The sequence below is a fragment of the Hippoglossus hippoglossus genome, chromosome 14 (genome assembly GCF_009819705.1).
Source record: "Hippoglossus hippoglossus isolate fHipHip1 chromosome 14, fHipHip1.pri, whole genome shotgun sequence".
NCBI classification, from domain to species: domain Eukaryota; kingdom Metazoa; phylum Chordata; class Actinopteri; order Pleuronectiformes; family Pleuronectidae; genus Hippoglossus; species Hippoglossus hippoglossus.
The window spans coordinates 20,577,811-20,597,990 of NC_047164.1; the positions used below are offsets into that span (position 1 = coordinate 20,577,811).

Below are 20,180 nucleotides of genomic sequence, written 5' to 3' on the forward strand. Positions count from 1 at the left end.
AGCAACACAAGACAAACCATGTTTCTTACATTTTTTACAATTGGTTTTATTTATATATTAATTATGACAATGATACAATAATAATAACAAAGATACACCTTTTACACTGATGATGATTTTCTCATATCGTATTTACCAGCCATTTAATACCAACCTTCATTAAAAACAAATTCAATTAAAGCCCTCAAAAAGCCATTTAATTTGCCTGGAAAAAAAAAAAAAAAATTAATAATAATAATAATAATAATTAAAGTTTCTGTGTGTAAGATTTAGATGTTAGGAATTTATTTGCTGAAATTTAATATAAAAATAAAAACACAAAACATAATTAAAGCCCTCAAAAAGCCAATTCATTTGCCTGAAAAAAATAAAATAATAATAATAACAAAATATTATTATAATAATAACAATAATAATGGGCCCGAGCACATGCTTTGGTGAGAATTTGAGTATGGCTAGGCCCTGAAAAAGCCCCAAAAGGGAAATACAAATCCTTCGAAATACAATAGGGCCAAGCATATGGCACCAGTAAAGCCATCATCATCATATATCACAACATCACATATCACAACATCATATATCACAGCCTTCTCAGCAGCTGCCACTGCTCTGAGACAGGTTTGAAGTCCAGCTTCCTTTGTTTTTGGTTGTAGCCTTTGATGCTCAGCCGTCAACAAACAACTCCACTCCTGCATTATCAGCATCAAAGGATTCATGGTCCATGTATGTCCGAGATACAGAACCTTGTGTTTTGATGGCGTGTAATCAAACCTTGATGCCACGCCATGCGCCACGGTCACACCGTGTGACGAAAAATCGATCTTTGAGGTAGTTTTTATCTCCATCTTGTTTAAATGACACTCATCTCAATTTGAAATTGATCTGATGAAAGCCCTGGGACAAGTTCGTCAAAGTAAAAATGTGAAAAATGGCCAAAATGGCCACTAAATGCAAAATGGCGGGCTTCCTGTTGCGTTTTTCAAATTGCACCTCAGACCTTTTTGTTTGTTTGTCATGATACACCTGTGTATCAATTTTTGTGAAGATCGGTCAATGTGAACGCGTTCCAGGGGGCGCGGGGGGTTGAGCTGTTGAGCCATTTTGCCATGCCCATTTAAAATTACTCCAGAATACGTACATTTTCACCACTTTCTAATTTTCTGCAAACTTTGGTAACGATTTGAGCATGTTAAAGCCCTCCAAAAGCCAATTAATTTGCCTGAAAAAAAAAAAAAAAAAAAAAAATAATCCTTACAATTTCAATAGAGCCTCCCACTGTCTCCTACTGTTCGGTGCTCGGGCCCTAAATAGGTACAAACATGTTAAGTTTTTGTATTCTTCTTTATTGCCTTTATAGCTTGTTGCATGTATTTAGTTTGTCTTGTCATTTTGTCAATGATGTATTTTGAAAAGGATTGTTGGACTCGAACATGTAATAAAGATTAAAGAAATGGTTGCACCCGTTGATTCATTTTATCACAAACTCATCTCAATATAGTAATTGTTGTTATGCATTAGTGTAACGGTTGTGGGATGGTTATATCGAAGGCTATGCCATTCACGTAATAAATTAACTAGTTTAACTTTTGGTTACTGTGGGAAATTGTCAGCTGGGTGCTGCCTTTCTAACTATAATTCATCGAAAACAAACATTATAATATCTTGTTGCTGTTGTACTCATATCTACACCATTCTATAAAATTTCTAATTTTTTAAAATCATAATGCTGCTATTTAATTTTCTCAGGAGATTATGTCAAAAGCTGTTTAATCCATGTGAAGTTTAGCCTTGTATTGTTCTTAAAACCCTTACCACATCCATTAGTTTACCACACAACATAACCACAGGATCATTTGCTGTTAAACTTGTAAACCCTTTTTGACCACAGGGAGGCACTCAACCTCTATGTACAGCAAGCAAACGCCATCATCAATGAAATTTCTATTGTTAAAAAAACCCTTTGAGGTCAACCTTGGAGTCATTATCAGAAGAAATGATAGTGAAACCTAAACTTTCCTGAATGTCTGCAGTCATTTTATGTTGAAACTGTTGTCAGTAATTATAGTAATAATTTCACTTAGATCCTTAAGTATACATGGCTGTGTGGGGCCAATACCACACAATGTGGCTGATCTGTGTACATTATATTCCATCTTAGTGAACATTGGATCTTAAATACTGTGTATTAAATTACATTACATACATAAAATTAGCATCCATTAGGGGACGTTTTTGGGGTTCGGCATCTTGCCCAAGGACACTTCGGCATGGGTTGGGATTCGCATTTTTTGCCAGGAATCCGTGTGCGGAAGTAGCAATCTTTCTTTTTCCATTCCACTATTTGGAAAATACCATCATATCTGAGCATGTCGTAAAAATAATTTCATTTTATTGGAATATCTTTACAAAAAATACAAAGTCGCTTAAGCACAAATCACACAGCCTGTGTAATGTCCAAGAACACGCACACAATAAATAGAATATAAAACATCACACAACACAAATTAAAAAAGCCTTGTTCAACATTAGAAAAACAAAAGATCAAAAAAAGTCAAGTGAGTCCAAAAAGAAGGAGGTGAAAGTCAGACAGGTATTTTTACATTTCCAGTAAAAGATCATGAAAAAACAGAGGCACAGGCCAAGGCATGTTTCCACAGTAAAAAAGAAAACACACAGCATTCATATTCAAAGCACAAACCGAAAACACACAACTGAAGACTTCTCAAACACACCAATTACAACAGTTATCAAAGTAAAACCAAAACTGAAATTTAAAATGGAGCAAAAATGTTTAACTTGAAACCCTAAAGGGCTCAAATACATTTAATCTCTTACAAAGAGAGCGCAAAGAGATATACTGACATAGCTGAGTTCTTCTAATTATCAACCTGTTTAAAATCTTGTTTTACCTCCAGCTTATTATACACCGGTAGCTCTGACCTCCTCTGAGGAAAACTCAGATAACCAATAGTCTTTATCATAGTTTCTACTTAATAAGGCTTCTGATTTAATTGTGTCTGTCTTGCATAGGATTCCTGAATAATAAACTACTGTAAGCAGAACTTCAGGTTGTTAAAACCATCCCTACGTCCTTTTGTGTCCCCTTTTGTTAAAAAATAATAGACTTGCGGAGGCACAGGAGACCAAACTGTCCTTTCTGTATTGCTGTGACCTCAGCTGGGATTCCTTCAATGTAGGAGAGAGGGCAACAAATGAGAACACTGAATATGAAAATACTCAACAAGATTAATAAATCAAATCATAAAATGCACACATTGTGTACGTGAGAACAAATCGGTTCCACATCCACACCTTTTAGACTAAAACCTACAGTTCATTATCACACAGTTTGGTATTGCATCTTTCTCTTATAATATGATCAATTATTCAAAGCTTAAAATTCACACGCGAAACACCACAAATACAGACTTTGGTTTGTCAGCTGGGTTTCTCTCTCTCAATAGCTTCCTCTTTCACTAGTGCTTTTTCAGTGTAAAGCCAGACATGACTTGTGCTTAACAGCTATACCACAGACAACAAGCAGCTCTGCACTAAATGTCAAGTAAATATCACCAGCAATAATAGGTTTGATAAAATAAAAAAATACCTCCTATCTTTGAGATGTGGGGAGGGTATGTTAACTGATATTTCTATGTGCTGCTTGACATTATTAGTTCATGGACACTCCCAAAATATTGAAAACCCCACAGTCAGAAACCTGCTCAGCTAGTCAAGTTAATATGACTCTGATGTGTTTTTGTTGCACTGATGCTTTAGGGTACTTTTGGGTGTTGTCTTATTCCTGCTCTTTTCCAATGTTACTTGATTTGAGTTGCTGACATTTCTGTGTTGCATTTTTTTTTAGAATACTTCTATAATTCAAAAGAAAGACATTTCATCTTTCTTATGTATAATCATGAGCATTTTCTCCAGCAGATGAAGTTCTCTACCAACCTACCTGATCTATATAACATTTCAGAGGACCACTTTTAATAAACTATCATGACAACTTTGGCAGTTGGAAGAGAACTCATGTTTTCAGCCATGATATTGCTAAATTTTGCTTTACAAAAGACTAGGAATTAAACACTACAGCTGGCAGTAGCTGATGGTTAATGTGATGGAAACCATCAACCTAATGTGCTTCAAGTATTCACCCACGCCTCGTTACAAAATACTGTAGCTCACTTCTGACCGGCTACTTCTGCAGAAAGCCACCAGATAACATTTGAAGGAGTGTTTCACAGTGCTGACATTAAATGAAAACTGAAATGGTTGACATCCAACTTATCAAAAGAAAGTAAAACCAACATAAAATGTCAATGTAAAATTATGTAGACAAACCTTTTTTTTGTTTGAAAAGATAAAATCCTTGAAAGTTATTCTTTAAAGACCATGTAAGGACATTTTCTGATCATGTGCTGTAGCCAGGACTCTGAGCCCCACCTGGTGTCAACATACATCAAAGGTACTCTTAGTTAGGTGATGTTCAGCTGCAAGTCCAGCAACAAACTGCACCCCACCATTAATCCTTGTATCATCACTGCAACCATGAAAACATAGGCCTTGTCAACCCATCCCTTAATGTTGCTCGAATGCAGAGCTCACAGCTCAGTGTCACCAAAGTGTCATAGCAGTCACTCAGTATACATAAAGGAATTTCCAGCCTCACTGCAACCAGCATGCTGACGCGTCTGTCAGCTTCCTCCCAGCAGCAGAAATACAAGTATCATGTTTTCCACCTCACTCCACGGGGCCGCTGCTGCTGCTGGCCTTGACACCGGCTCTGCTAATTTGCAGCCAGGGCAGTTTGGCACAGTTCTTAAAGAGCTGCTCGATGGCAATGTGCCGCACATGCAGCTCTGACGCCAGCGAGTCTTTCTGTTGCACGGCCACAGTCAGCTCCTCGAAGACCTCTGTGGGGAGACAGAGAGGCAGAAAATGGGATTCAGCATTTTCCTTCTCACATAAGGTCAACTTATACACAGCCAAACAAATGGTACGAACTGGAGACACACATAAGAGAAACAAACATGACAAAGAAAAATCAATACTAGTGATTACTGAAGGAGCAGAGGGCAAAGACAACACGACAGGAACAGAGCGCTCATACACAAAAAAGAAAAAAATAAATCTGACAGCTTTACTCAAGGTCTAATTTATACAAGGTTATGGTCATGGAAAAACTACCAGTATAACAAGTACAATCTTGGGCTTGTCTGGCCCACACTAAATTATGTTTAATGAGAAACAACCTCCCCATATGTTCTGACTAAAGTAATAAAAATATGTGAGACTGACATCTCCTGAAGGCTGAATAAGAATGTTGCAGACCAGGCACCCAGTAGACACTGATCTGATGTCTCTCTTGATACTGGCCAGAATGACCATTTGACTCATCTGATCACTCACACTGAAAGACTCAAATGACTGGGACGTCGTGTGCCAACCCTCTCAGAACGACATTCCATGATGGAAATAGTACATGAGCTACCCAGGACCTTAGTGAGATAAAAATAAAACTTCTGTTGATAAAATAAAATGTTTCTAGCATAGCTGTTGTATGTTGTTGTATAGGGCAGCACCTATCAATTATTCTTTTATCGTTTAATCTAACAATTGCTTTTTCGTTTAATCGACCAACATAACAATACATTTTTTTCAATTAATCTAACGATTATTTTTATTACTCGATTAATATAATTTTTTTTAATTTAGAACTTTTTTCATTTATATTTATTTAATCATCTTCTCTTAAATACAAATATGACGATAACAAAGTATGCACTGCAAGTCCTTATTCCACAACAAAAAATAGCCCAGTCAGAACGGCTATTCTGCCTTTTACAGTCCCATACAAATCTCTCCAAAATAAAATTAGTTCCATTAAAGTAGAATGAATATATCAATCTACATTAAGCAGTCAAACAAACAAACAAACAAAAATGAAAACCAAAGTAAAATTCAAGTTACTTTCTGGAGGAATATCAACACTGTGTAAATTCAAGTTTAGCAGTCTATCAAAAAATCTTCTTAGGGTAAAATTAGTGCAATTTCGCTGAAACTTTGAACTGAAGTTACACTGAACTTTTTAACAGGAACAGGAATTTCTTCTTTTCCTTAATATATAACTACATTACACATATAAACAATCTAAACAAATATTAAGAACTCAACAGCTTTAACTTTTATCTTTCTTCCCACTTTCTCTCAGTGAGAGAAGTAAACTCTACCGTCAGCTGCCAGGATTTTCTACCGTAAAGACGTGAAAAGCAGCACAGGTTAAAATAAGACTACTGTAAATGTGATAAAAGTTGCGCAGGTTAAAAATAGAAACGCTCCGTCAAAATCTAAAATTAGATCTGAGTCCGTATAGAATGGCGTCTGGGTCCAGCTCCAGACCGCGGTACGCATATTGGTGACCTACGCTTTAGATGATCATGGGCGATTTGTTCTGCTTCAGCTTGCTCTTCAGATGGATCCATGCTTGATCAGGCGCAGCCGCCTTCCCTACGACGCGTCGACTAACGTTGCGCAAATCACGTATATACCTAATAGATGATGTTGATTACGTTTTTCCAGCCCTAGTAGCAAACAATGGGCTTGCCTGATGAATAATAGAGTCAGCAGGCAGGTAGGGTGTGCATGAGCAAGCAGAGTGCACGATTCAACACAGCTGATCACATGGAAGGACATAATGTGTTGACCAGAAGACTTCCAGTGTGAATTTGTCCCTGCATTATGGAGTCTGATGTTCTGAATCTGTGAGCTCACACTCAGACTGTGTGCGGTGAGTCAAAACACTCTTCACTAATGCAGCTTTCATTTGGAGATTTAATAGAGATGAGACTTACAGAACACGGCAATTACATTTTTTTTAATTGAGAATATTGATATTTGAACGTGTTGGACTCGTTAAGACTGTGTGATGAATGCCAGTATACTTCACTTACTTTGAATCTGCATCAGTAGCTGGGAATTCAGCTGATGGAGCTCGTCTACACTCATTTTGATCACTAGAAGAAGGGGAGAAAAAAATGTATTTGTATGAGAGGTAAAAAAAATGATTTCTATGAGAGGTAAAGACTGTATAGTGACGATTTAGCCACAAGTTACTTTATTATTGTTACTTTATATTTTAAGCAATGTCAAGAAATGTGTTATTACACGGAGGAGCTGCAAGAGCATTTCAAGCTGTTTACGAGCAGAACAGCATCATCACAGACTGGCACTGACTCTAACCAGCTATTAACAAAGCAATAGGAAACCTGATGATTACATAATCATCAAACATCTAAAATGATTTACTCATGTATATGTGCAGGTTTAAGATATTCAGAGCAGTGAGCGCTGTTGGTTTATGACAAGCTAAAGTAGATTTACACACAAATGAATGCAAACTGCATACCTGTGAGATGCCTGTCATCTTTTATTTTGAAAGCAAAGAATTTACAAGTATAGTTTGGAAGGCTCTCTCACATTCCTGCAGGATCTGTAGTCCTAAGCAGCTTTAGTAGTGATGAGACATGAGACAGCCAACGACATATCTCAAGGTTATAGGAAAATTTGCTTCTCTCTGGAGATACCGCAAAAGGAAGATAAAGGATAGACCAGGTAAAATGTATCTCCTGGTGTTGTGTAACTGTTTTGTCTGCTGCCTTTTAATGAGCAACTGCTCTCAGGCTTTAGAAATCTCAGGAGAGATCAGACAGAGTATTTATCCATTTCTGTGCTTGTATTGTGCATACCAGGGATTTCCAATTAAAATTCAGAGAGGTTCAGATAGAGAAAATTTGCTCAAGCAAAGGTCCAGAACATCATAATGTTCAACTACTGTTATGATCCAGGGTCAATATATATTGAAATATTAGGGGCATGTTAAAAGTTTGTGAATAGTTTGTAATGTGTTTAAAGTTTCCTTTTTTCTTAACTAATTTTCACTTAACAGTCTCAACCCATCTTAACAACCAAACAGCTTTAGCACCTGCTTTAGCTTCTTCCTATATCCAACCACTGGTTTCTGTCCGTCTTCACTGTCCCTATCAAGCGAAAAGACAATTCATCTTAAATGTGCTCACGTTCAGCTCTGCGCGGGCCCTGGTGGCCCCCTCCTGATGGCGGGTTGCGCCCATGCTGGCCTCTCCTGCCGTCGCTGGTCCAAACCTTAGGTTGTGACTCCTGTAGGAGCCCAAGCTCCTCCACTGTGTGGCACTCCAACATCCCCATGGTGTAATCAGGCAGCCCCGTTGCTTTGCCCATGTCCCAGCAAGGCGTGTAGCGGGGGACCTGGGCATCTGACTGTGGCAGCAGCTTACAGTCACTCTGCTGGCTGTAACAAAGAAGCTTGGTCCCTCGTCTGCTGAGGCCGTTGGAGGAGACAGAGTCTTTGTTCTGGGCGTACTGGATGATGCGGTTCAGTTTCTGGCTGAGGGCCAGCTTCATGCCCTCGTAGGCACTTCGGGAGACCTTGGAACGTGACAGCTTCTGGTTGGCGATGAGATGACATTTCTCAAAGCAGTCTCTGTGGCCACGCAGGGACTTTGAATGTAACAAGGTGGCAGAGCAGACACCTGCATTCACACAGACAAAAAGCAGTACGTCAATACTGTCAAAGGCATAAGAGCAAACATACAGTGGACACAAAGATCCAGGATTCCTAATCCACATAAAAGTACCTAAAATAGATGACAGAAAATTAAGCAGTGATCTCAACAGCTGACCAATTGACCTTGCCACAGCAAATAAATGTAAATTAGAATGAAAGCTCAATAAAACTGGCAGATTGATTTATCGCAATCTCTCTGTGAAAGCTGCTTAGTGTGGAGTGGATTAGCCAGTAGTGTTGAGACAGTGGGTGGATAATACATCATCCCAGTCTCAACACAAACACATAAATCATATTTTTACTGAGCAACAAGGGGAGAAGGTGCACAGAGTTGTCTCTGTTCACATTTATTTCAATTACAATCATTTCTAACTAACCTGTACAACTCAAACAACATAATATATAATTAACACAGTTTGTAAAAAAGTGGCCACTTTGTCTTTTGTTTATCTACTGTAAGCACAGACACAGGGTACAAGTATTCCCAATTCAACAGAGGATGAACCTTGGTCCCAAAAACAAAACAACCCTTCTCATTTAAAAGGGGAAACTGAAAAAGCATCTTCAGTACTTGGGCTGATGTTATATAATTATGATGACATTCCTTGGAAGTGGAGATGCTTCCTGGATCCAGTCAAAACTGGTCACACTGTTACCAATTTAGCCTGGACAGACAAAATGAACACAGAGCAAGTGGACCAAAATTAAAACAAGCTAAAGTGGGTCAGAGCTTGATAAACAAAAGGGAAACTGAAGGTGAAAAGAGGATGAGAGTAAAAAGTGTGTATGACAGACAGCCAATGGGACTGAAGTGAGAGTGTGCTGAACAGGGGTTTAGGTTTCACAGCAGACATTTCTCATCAGACGGACGTACATGTTGGAACCTGAGGTGAGGAGATTAGTCACCGTTGTTCATCTAGATATAAGAGCTCACTTAGGTAGGTTTACCTCAAACGCCTCTTTCAGCACATTGACAACATGGTCTGGTCCTAACGTCATCCACCCAACACCACCTGACCACAGTACATACACAAAGCCTAACAATTAGTGTGGTCTACAGGATATACTTAAGCTTACCGACACACATACACACCACACAAAGTGGAGTTCTGCTGATTTCTTTGAAGGGCTGTAACAGCTGATTTGACAAACTGTGGCCGACAGGTCCTGAAAAATACAGGAAACACACAAATGCTAGACTATTTTCTTTGTTGCAGTTTCAAAGATTCAACAATCGGTTAAAGTGTAAACAGTAATTTACTGGAAAAAAATGATGATTATTATTATAGACTTAATTTCTGACAAAATATTAATAAAATCGAAACATAATTTTGAATGTAAATGCCGCATTAATAGGACAAGAGGAAAGGAAAGTTTAACCATTAATCTGTAAAGATTTTCTGTTTCTGCTGTGTACCGCAGCTCTCTTCTTTACTGTGCAGGAAGTATATTAAAACACTGGCTTTGCTCCTGCAAGCATCACTAAAACAAAATTGCTCATGGGAGAGTTAAAGAGTTATTTCCTTTATCTAATTGGGGGTGTTAGAAAAGAGGATGCTGTATGTTGATTGTAAAGCCTGTTCGTGCAAACTCATTATTTTTAGCTAAATAATAAAAATTGCCTTGGCATGTCATGTCTGTTCTCAGTTCAACTTTGCTGTACGACTTCTGTGTGTGCATACTGCCTAATGAATAGCCAATGAAATGCCTTACTAGTAGCTGCAGGAGCTTCCTGCTTATCAAACAGTCGTTTTATAATCCGATCAGTCTCCGTCTTTAGACCACCACAAAAAACACACTGGCTACCACTTGCCTAGCAGGAAAATCATTGGCCCACAACCAGGGCAGTGCACCGCCAGCCAAAGACCTCACTCACAGCTAAGCAGCTTAGCACTACTGCCTTTCATGGCTGCACACATACGTAAGTGCAGGCACACACACCATTCACTGGTGGTGAATCCACATTGTTCAGCAGTCTCAACGAGAGACATTGAGCACAGCAACGCTGACAACCAGTGAGCGTGTTCTCTCCTGCCCTTTCTAAGGAGGGAGACTAGGAGTAGGATCCTGCCATTCAGTGATACAACTTACAAAGACACAGGATAGACACAAGTGGAGGTCTGACAGAAACATTTTTAATATATTCCTGAGAGCAAATATGAATAATTATACACCAATAGAAACAGGAGCCCCAGATCCTCAGTCAAACCAGAGAAAAGTAGCCTGAATGAACTGAAACAAGAAATAATACTCCTGATGCTATGTTCAAACTATGCTTCTAAAAATCTGAAATCTAACCAGGATCAGTAAAATCTCTTATTTGAGGTGAAATGAAATATTTTAAAGGTGTGGAACAGCCAACAAAAAAGTTTTAGTCCCAAGGGAAATCTGAGAATTCAGGCTCAGAAATCTTCAGAACTAGAGGAGCAACATAACTCAGAGACACATTCATGACTTTTAGGTTGGATAATTATTTATGGTAACACAATACAGAGAACTCTCCCAATAGGACGCCATACAAATCCACAGGGTGAGACAAGACATCTCTCTGTTCCAACTAGTCCTGCTCTCTATTTAGTGGTCACAGTTTTCCAGGTTTTACTCAAACATCCTCTTTGCCAACTTGGTTTTGCCATCACGGAAAAAGCTCTGCCTAAAGTTTAAAATTTGATTTATGTACCAGATCATAATACACACACACACTGCTGTGCTTTACTATAAAGTGTGGTGAACAAAGTAACATGCTTTTATCATCCCTTGTGCGGCTATCTGCAGACTTGTGGTTTTGCTCTGAACAGCATGCGAGTGTCAGGACTGTTTGTTGCACACTTTTGAGCTGACAGTTGAGAAATGGTACCAGTGTCAAGTGGGACAGAGGTCAACGCTGGTAAGGTGTCCAACAGATCAGCATGATAAAGCTTAGAGCAATATGTTGTTGGCAGCTGCACGGGCCAAGTTGGACACTAACATAAAGCTCACATGATCAACTCAGCAAGAAGTGAATTCAAAACCAGCTGTTGAACTCCGCAGACCCTCCACAACCTTCAGATTAGCTGCCTTTTTATAGAGTTGAAAAGTACAACACACCAGTCACTATCTGCTACAGCCTGGAAGAATTACACTATTCAGTTTTCCTTTGTTAAAGTAAAAGAACCTGACGGCACTGGCACAGTAGAGACACAGCCAACACAGATTAAAAACTCCTGAGATTCATTTAGTAAATTCTCACATCTGTAACGTCGATGGACCCATGCAGTTGCAGGCAATTCTGAAACATGTTTAGAATAATAAAAGGAGGAATGAGCAACTGGATCAGAAAAAGAGAATCGTACACCACACACAGGAGAAAAATACTGTCAAAAAAAGGCAACGATCTTTGATAGCCATGTAGAGTCTGCTTGTTATAAAAATATCATTCTCTTATTTGCTTTCTCTAAATCATTCCAAAAAGAATAACAAGTCAGTCATTTTATAATGACAGACAGCATAGGATAACTACTGTGTTTGTTCTTAATTATTGTGAAAAACATAATGAATAATTCTAATTACAATGATAATAATCTTTTATGGAGTTCAAGCATAACTACCCAGCCATTTATGAATAACTCTGTTGTGAACAAAAACAATTTATTCTGCAATTTAGAACTGACAAATATACAGTATGTGCTTGTTTTAGTGCGCTTACTTTGAAAATAATTGATATTCTGCAAAGCATTTCATGAGCTTGAGTGTTTGGACAAAATACTATTTTATAAATACAGCTATGTTATCATTCCTTTTCCAGGTAGAACAACTTTATTTTAACATTATTGAAAGCAAACATTCATGTATAAGTCACACTTTTCTTCCCTGGTGTGTCCTCCAGGGCAGGTATGTGTGGTATGGTAAACTGAACTGTAACAGAGATATACTCCTCTCCTCTGCAGTGGCTGCTGTCTGACATTACCACCCTGCATGTCACTCTGGTAAGAAAACTAGTGGCTAACATTGGCCAGATATCACATTCAGTTGTTCAGACTGTGTAGTTGAGTTAGTGTAGAACTTTACAAAACTGTAGTGAAAAAGTAAATTATTTTAAGGCTGAATACAATAATGAATAAACTCCATGAGGCTACTTATTTATATATACTGGGCTAATGACGACTGACAACTGTGAAAAAGAGGCTGTTCAAGTTGCACATAAAAAGCAGGGGGGGTTCAGCAGTGTGGACCATACAGTAGGTACAGAAAATCTCAGGGATTTGACTGTGTTCAATTGAACAGCTACCGAGCCTTCCACACGCAGCAGCATGATTGGGCCTCTCTATACATCCCAGGGTGGAGAGTTCACTCACAATGAATGAGCTGTTTACAATAGTCTCTGTAGAGCAACCACAATCAGCTGCAACTGCATCATTCCAGTCTCTGGCTGTAGGAACTTTCTGTTTTTTTCCCTCCAAACACAGCTGAGTACATCATCAAGCCTCAGCAAATATTCAGTCTGCATTACGTAACAGATAAAGGAGGTTTTACTGAACCGTGCCGCTCAGCACACGTCTTGTCTGACAAGGAGACGGCCAAAAGACCAATGGAGGAACGTGTGAGAGGCTAAAGGTCACAGTACTTTCTCACTATAGCTCCACATCACTTATTCGTTTAACAAAGCACAACTCATCACATCCAATGAGGCCAGCTCACTAACAGTTACAGTCCTGATATTAAATTATTCTTCACTGAGTAGCAACATCCAAACATTTAAGTCTGATGAAATTAGACACTTAATATTGATAAATAATAAAATAAAATGTTGGTGCTTTGAATACTTCAAAGAGACCAGGACCTAAACCTAACTGTACCAGCTAGTTTACTATATGGTTCTGTAAACACACTGACTTCATTGGTGTTTTGACTGACATGAGTATATATAGATAATAACCTAATTTTAAAGGGGGGGGGGGGGGGGGGGGGGGGGGGGGTGTCAATAATTCCTTAATAAGACTTTTGCACATCAGGTGTAGTATGTGTGACCAACTCTAATTTGAATCATATATCCAACAAAAGAAAGTATAGAGCATATAAATGTGCATACACACACACACACACATTTTTGTCAGTGATACAATTTCTGGACTCCCAAGCCTTGTTTGGAAAGGAGGTCAAGTTCTCTTAGCTACTTTACAGACTTATCTGTAGTTGTGGGACTGCAGTAGCCCTCTTTTTATCTGCTGAACTGTTTTGACGCTCAAGGCTGTATAACCAGCACAAAGCTCAGATGGTGTGGGAAGAAAAAGAAACGAAAAGCAAGCTCTGAATGTGAGAAATCCCCTGTTAGGCAGATGTTGAGCAATATATAAACAGGCACATTTCTACAGTATTTAATGCTTTGTGAAGAAACCAGCACATACACAGGCCAAAGCCGTTTCCTCAGGAAACAACCACTTGGAAGGACAACAAAGGCTGCACATCCTGAATGTTTATCCGGTTTCAAAAAGCCTTCTCTTCTACTTCTGTTGGTACTGTGGGCTGAAACTACAACTCTGCACACAGTCAACATGTATATCTGGCTCCAAGCACATACATAAGTATAATCTATGATATATGAAGGATATTTTATATTATTAGTGGAGCTTGTTGGTGTTTCAGTTGAGATATGTACAATAACTGCCTAACTCTACACAGTGTGCGTAAGCAGTCAACACAAAAATGGACAAGTTAGAACATCCCCACTTCATGTAGACCTACAAACAGAGGTTCGAAAAAAGAAAGACACTTTAAAGAGGCACTCCACTAATTCAAAATATGAACTATAGTTTACTCGTCATGATTATTACCTAAAAACATTTGTTCAATTATCACACCTCGTCCTGGCATTAAAATTTGTTTTGGGGGATCAGATTGCAGTCTTATAGAGCAATAGAGCTACATATAAGTAAAGGCATGAATGCCCCCAAGATGCATTGAGGACAGATGGTGACTCAATCTACCAAAGTACATTTGTGGTCACACTGTGATAACACTGAACACAAGTGTCAATGCAAATGCATTGTCAATCCACCAGACCTCCTGTTATTCAGGACACCTGTGGGTGCAGCGAAGATGAGCCCAACCGAAAAGCAAGAAAACACAATAACAAAGCTTCGCAAATGGCGACCATCTTGTTCTATTCTCTTTCTTTATGTCTGCTGTTTTGTGGAGCTGCACAAACAAGATGAAGATGTAATATGAGCAGGGCAGAATGATCAATGTGGAAACTGGAGAAACATTAATACCAGGTATGAATGTAATCAATTGAAAATCACATCTAGATACAATCTGGATATGAAACATGTGTTAATGCCAGGTGTAAAATGAGTCTATGAAGCAAGATTTGGACAAACACCCTGATGTCATGAGGGTTGAGCTAAGGTTGCGTTTGCAGGTGTGCAGACTGGAAGAGTGGAGTTTGAAAGAAGACTGCAATTAGTGGTGAGCTAGTCAAATAAAAGCAACTATCGAGTTGCATTCGACTATAGCAACTTGATAACCTTGAGCTTGTTCCACACTCTAGATTAAAAACAGGCTAATTCAGCCATGTGTCTAAAACAGTAGAGAACCATTTTAATGCAAAGGCATACAAGGTCACACATGAAAATTCAGAATCAGTGATGACAGTTTTAACCTATTTACTTGATAATTTAGTTTAAATTCAAATCATGCAGACAGAAATAAAGACAAAGGGCCATTATGCAAGACGCAGCCATAATATGTGCATTGCAATATATTCTCCTTGTTTAAAAAACAAGAAGCAATTCTACCACAATTGCATCTGATAAATATTCAAAACCAGCATAGCGCAAAGGCCATGAATATTCAGTGGCAGGAGTTTACCTTTGAGAGAGCATGACATGGTTTAGAACAGAAAGACACTGGGAGGTTATGTGTGTCTGTGTTGTGTGCAACAGGAGATCATCCTTCCACTTTATATTTGTTGTATTCTGCCTGTGTGGTGATTGGACTGCTTCTCTCTTCTCATTTAATGGAGGATGGCAAAGATTGAATGAGTGTTGCAGCAATAAAGTCTGCATGAGCAGTCAGCCGCCACACGGCTTGGCCCGAGGTTCATCAAGCCTAATGTAGGCACATGCAGCTTAGCAGGCTCCCCTCCCACAAATGAAACGCTCAGCCGCATCAGCTACACATGCTCGTCTGCGACCACCCCCGCACCCTCTTTCCCCCCCCAGACCCCACAGTTACATAACCTCCACTTTATTGCCACATAGGATATGTCAACCCCGAGAAGCACATGACTCTACTGATGCAGTATGAAGGCTTGTCTGAGAAAAGCTTTGGGGACACTTACGTAAATGCCCAACGAGCTGATTGTGTCCTACCTGAACATAGCATCATGGCGGAAGCATTAAATGGAGCAACCGCCGCCTTTGTGGCATGTCAATATTTTCCTCAAAATTTTGACTGAATATATAAATACTATAGGAAGATATAGCAAAGGGAAAATTATACATGGACCCAGAAAACTGTATGTGCAGCATCCGGCTGCTGGGGGAAGCAATGTGTAAACAAGTCAAACTAAGTCGTACTACATGATACATTATTATACAGATCAATGCTTTACTGAGGCTGTTAGTTTTTAATGAGCAGGATGAGGGTATATTTAGGTTTCTTATATACTCTATGTACAACTCAGCAAACCAAGGCTGCAGCTTTCTAACATTTACATGATAGTTTTTCAGCTGAATAAGGATTAATGAGCCTGCATGCACTTACGTATACAACTTATTAGTAAGCACTGTTCTAACAATGCTTGTCTGACTGAGAGTAGGGCTCAAAACTCTTAACAAAGTTGTAAAAAAATATCCACCCACTCAGTTCCTTTAAACCATTATAGAATAAGACCTGAGTTTTCATGCACGTGCTTTTATTTCCTGCTGTCAACCGAACGAGATACTCCTCTTGGAGATCTCACACAATCATACGCCAATAACATGTGCACACTCACAGAAAATAGCCTTTATATCTATGAGACAAGTGGTGAATAAGAGGCATATCCAGCCCCTTCTGATTTCCCATTCTTCTTCAAATAGGCCACCCATTAATTAAGAGATGAAAAACTTCAAACACACGCTCTTGAGTTGGAGTGGAACATCAAACAGTCGAATCACAGTGGCCTGCTGCAGCGAGGGCTTTGGTCCGACAGGCCCATTACCCCTGCACATACATGTTTTACGTTGTACAGGAGAGGATAAAAGATGTGTTTGTAGGCAGCAGTCGATTGAGACATCCACAATTCTAAACGGCTCCTGGGCTCTGTTACAGCTCCCAGTGAGAGCGCACATTTGCCATGATGGGAAGTGATGATCAAAAAGGAATGGATGTTTTTGCAGATGTGATTTACTCTGTGATCCAGATACCAGTACTGATCTATCCACTGAATATTGCTTCAATGTGAAGGTAATGAACTGCTGGGGGTGAAGACAGATATTAACTCTGAATCCCAACAGACAGACATCAGTGAATATGTGGAATGTGTGTGTGTGTGTGCATATTCAGGAGTTAAAAGCATGGCACGTTCATACAGTAGTTAAAAAGAGCAAGTTTTTTTCCTCCTCACCACTTTTATCTTCACTCAAGTGAGCAAACGAACAACATGTACCCCAGACGCTGTTTCATACCTTCAATGCTGAGTTCAAAGCAGACATGGCAGAAAGATAAGGTCCCCGTCTCTGTCTCTATCTTGCAGACGCTGCAGATATTGTCATCGTTCAGATCGATGTTCACAAACTGCTGCTCTTCATCCATGGTGCTTCAGGGGAAAAAAACAACCAGTGAAAAAGAGAACACGGCTAAATAACATGAGCATACACAACCACCAAGATCTGCTTTGCTAATTAGGTCATACTTTCAAATACACTTATTAAAAATGCAGCTTTGCTGGTGCCAGTTGGGGGTAGGGGTTCATACTGTCTTTGGTACATAAAACAGTAAATGAGACATGGCAGTGTCCCATCTTTAGAGATTTATTTAAATTTTTGACATTTTCTCCTTAACTGGAGGGAGAGACAGAGAAGAGGCAGACAGGAAACAAGGTGGGAGAGAGGTCCCTGGCTCAAATTAAGATTTGGATGTTGTGGGTATCAATTGTGACCATTCAGTTGTCAGTGTCCTCTCTATGTTTTCAGTCAGTGATGTTATGGATACATTACCCCATGAGCAGCTAAATGTAGATTGAACAGGATAGACTGCTTCTGATCATTGTGGCAACAAGCCTATCAAGATTTTAAACAAGATCTGACATCATCTGAGTTTATAAGCAATAATTGAAAAATCTGCAGTCATATCTTAAAACAGTTAGAATATATTTCAAGACTGGACTCACATTTAAAATTGGTGTATGAATTGTGTAAAATGACATGAACACGCAGAAGGGATTCACATTTAAAATGTCCATATTGTCATGCTGCCTCAACAACACATCAGCAGTTAAACCCTGAGTATCCCAGTGCATTACATTTTATGACAAATTTCGTACTCATCGTCGTTCTCTGTATCATTCAATTAGATGAACATCCTTACAGTCAAGACGAAACTGTCATCTTGCGTTATTCTTTCATAAAAGTCTTCAAGCTTCCAAACCACCTTACTTCTTCTCACTAATTTAAAACTAGTCACTACAGTACACGATCCAGTAACTACATGACCTTAGATTTCCCCTATGTTCACACTAATGTTTGCAGAACTGGGTTCAGGTATTCGGCCCCTTTTAAATGGAATGAGCTGCAAAATTACAACTGCAGTCTTACTTAAATCCCTTGGTGATTTTAAATCTTTGTTATCTGATATTTTCCATGATTATTGTAATTAGTTCCCTATTGTGTTGCTTTTTTTTTTTATTAACTCTTTGATTTTTTGCATTTATTTGCTCATTTTGAATGTCTGCGGGTCTCTTTTGAAAATGAGATTGAAAATCCCAATGAGACGGCCTGATTAGATGACGATTTAAAAAACCAGCTGTAGGAAAAGCATTTGATCAACTGTTTAACATCCACACCTGACAGAGACTGCTCAGATGTAGCTTCCCCCAGTAAACACTTATATTAGTGTCAGTATGACAATGTCCAGTCTGAATCATTCATCTTTTTCTATCACGAATCAGAATATGCAACACTGCATCTACAATGCTGTCAATTGCATTTGTGAAACTAGGGATCCTAAGGCCTCACTGTTTCCATCGGAAATTTAAGGTCGACAATTTCTGTCCTCCAACTTTAAGAGGTCAAAGTTAGTTGAAGAAGAAAAAAGGGTTTTTAAGTGCAACTAGGTTTCACAAACATAACACCTTGACACGCTCCGCTGTGGCACCGACAACAAAGGAAGGTTTCCTACTGCTCATGTTTTTGAGAACATGAAACCACAACAATGGAGGGAGTTCTTTAACTGTACGTAACTGGGTGTTATTGTCCGTACAGGATATCTAAGAGATCAGAGTAAAGACACTATGACACGGGGCTGGGTATACTATCAACAACTAGACGGTGGCTCAGGGGAATAACCAGTGGTAATGAACACAGGGTGGAAAACGTCCCTCTGTTGGATTCACAAGTGTAGTTAACCTTCGCCACTGCGTATATTTCTCATTGTCCGCAGTTCAAATGCCTTCAGGCCTGTTGAATGCTGCTTCGCCTGTGAGCACTTTGAAGTACACCTACATCCATATACTTAATGCTAACTAACGAGTTCGCGTGCAGCCTTTAATATAGAAACTACTCAACTGTATTCCGGTCAACAAACGCCTGCTAACAAGAAGTTAAGCTAGCAGGAGAGTGGCATCCTCCTCCGACTGCTCTGGCGGATTCGTGACCGTTATTTGACGCCGATAAACCCCGAGGTGTGTAACAGGAGGACGGCGCAACACCATGTTTGAGGACAGCACTTCTGACGGAGCTCACCTTTGTGGTGGAGAGTTCCGTGGAACAGCTTCTCGTTCAGCGCGGACTCCTCGGGTCTCCTTCGCCTCGGTGGGCGCACACACAGCTCACAGCGCTGCGCGTCCCCGTGAGTCCGGAGAGAAGCTACAGGAGGCTGTGAGCCGCTCAGCCGACTGAACCACTGCCGCATCTGAGGGGTGCGCACAACCAGCCGCGGTCCAAATGTTCAACACCCCGCCCCCGATCAGACACAGAAAACAGTACAAGTTATTTATTATATTTAAATACACTAAATTATTTCGTTTTAATTAGTTAATTTCGTTAAAAAATCCACTTGTGATGTTAGTAGCCGCGTGACCACCCCTACATTAAACCGAAGTAAGTCCTCCTGGCGTCATCAAAACATTTCCACATCAGAAGCAAAGGGAAGTTAATTGGGTTTAACTAAATTAATTTATAGCTACACAACAAGCAGCGGTAACAGTTTGTCTTTGGTTTACATAACACATGAAGCCACCGGCTGTCATTGTTGTACTTGGAACCACACGTGGGGGATTCCCGGGAAAGCCCGAGAGGAACCGCCATTAATGGGTTTAGGAGAAATAGAGGAAATCAACATTCAAAGTAAGTTCTCTACTTTGTCTCTCCAATACATAACTGAGCTCATTTTAGGA

The 20,180-nt window shown here is 39.5% G+C and overlaps 1 protein-coding gene across 1 annotated transcript; it reads right to left on the minus strand.

Moving 5' to 3' along the window:
* Window positions 1–2,371: 2,371 nt before the first annotated feature.
* Window positions 2,372–19,679, minus strand: c14h21orf91 (chromosome 14 C21orf91 homolog). Its single transcript, XM_034606909.1, has 5 exons — window positions 19,528–19,679; window positions 17,254–17,384; window positions 8,079–8,570; window positions 6,954–7,016; window positions 2,372–4,916 (listed from the first exon to the last, which is right to left on the minus strand). The coding sequence occupies exons 2-5, from the start codon at window positions 17,378–17,380 to the stop codon at window positions 4,744–4,746; spliced, it is 855 nt and encodes a 284-aa protein (XP_034462800.1). The 5' UTR covers window positions 17,381–17,384; window positions 19,528–19,679; the 3' UTR covers window positions 2,372–4,743.
* Between the last annotated feature and the right edge of the window lie 501 nt (window positions 19,680–20,180).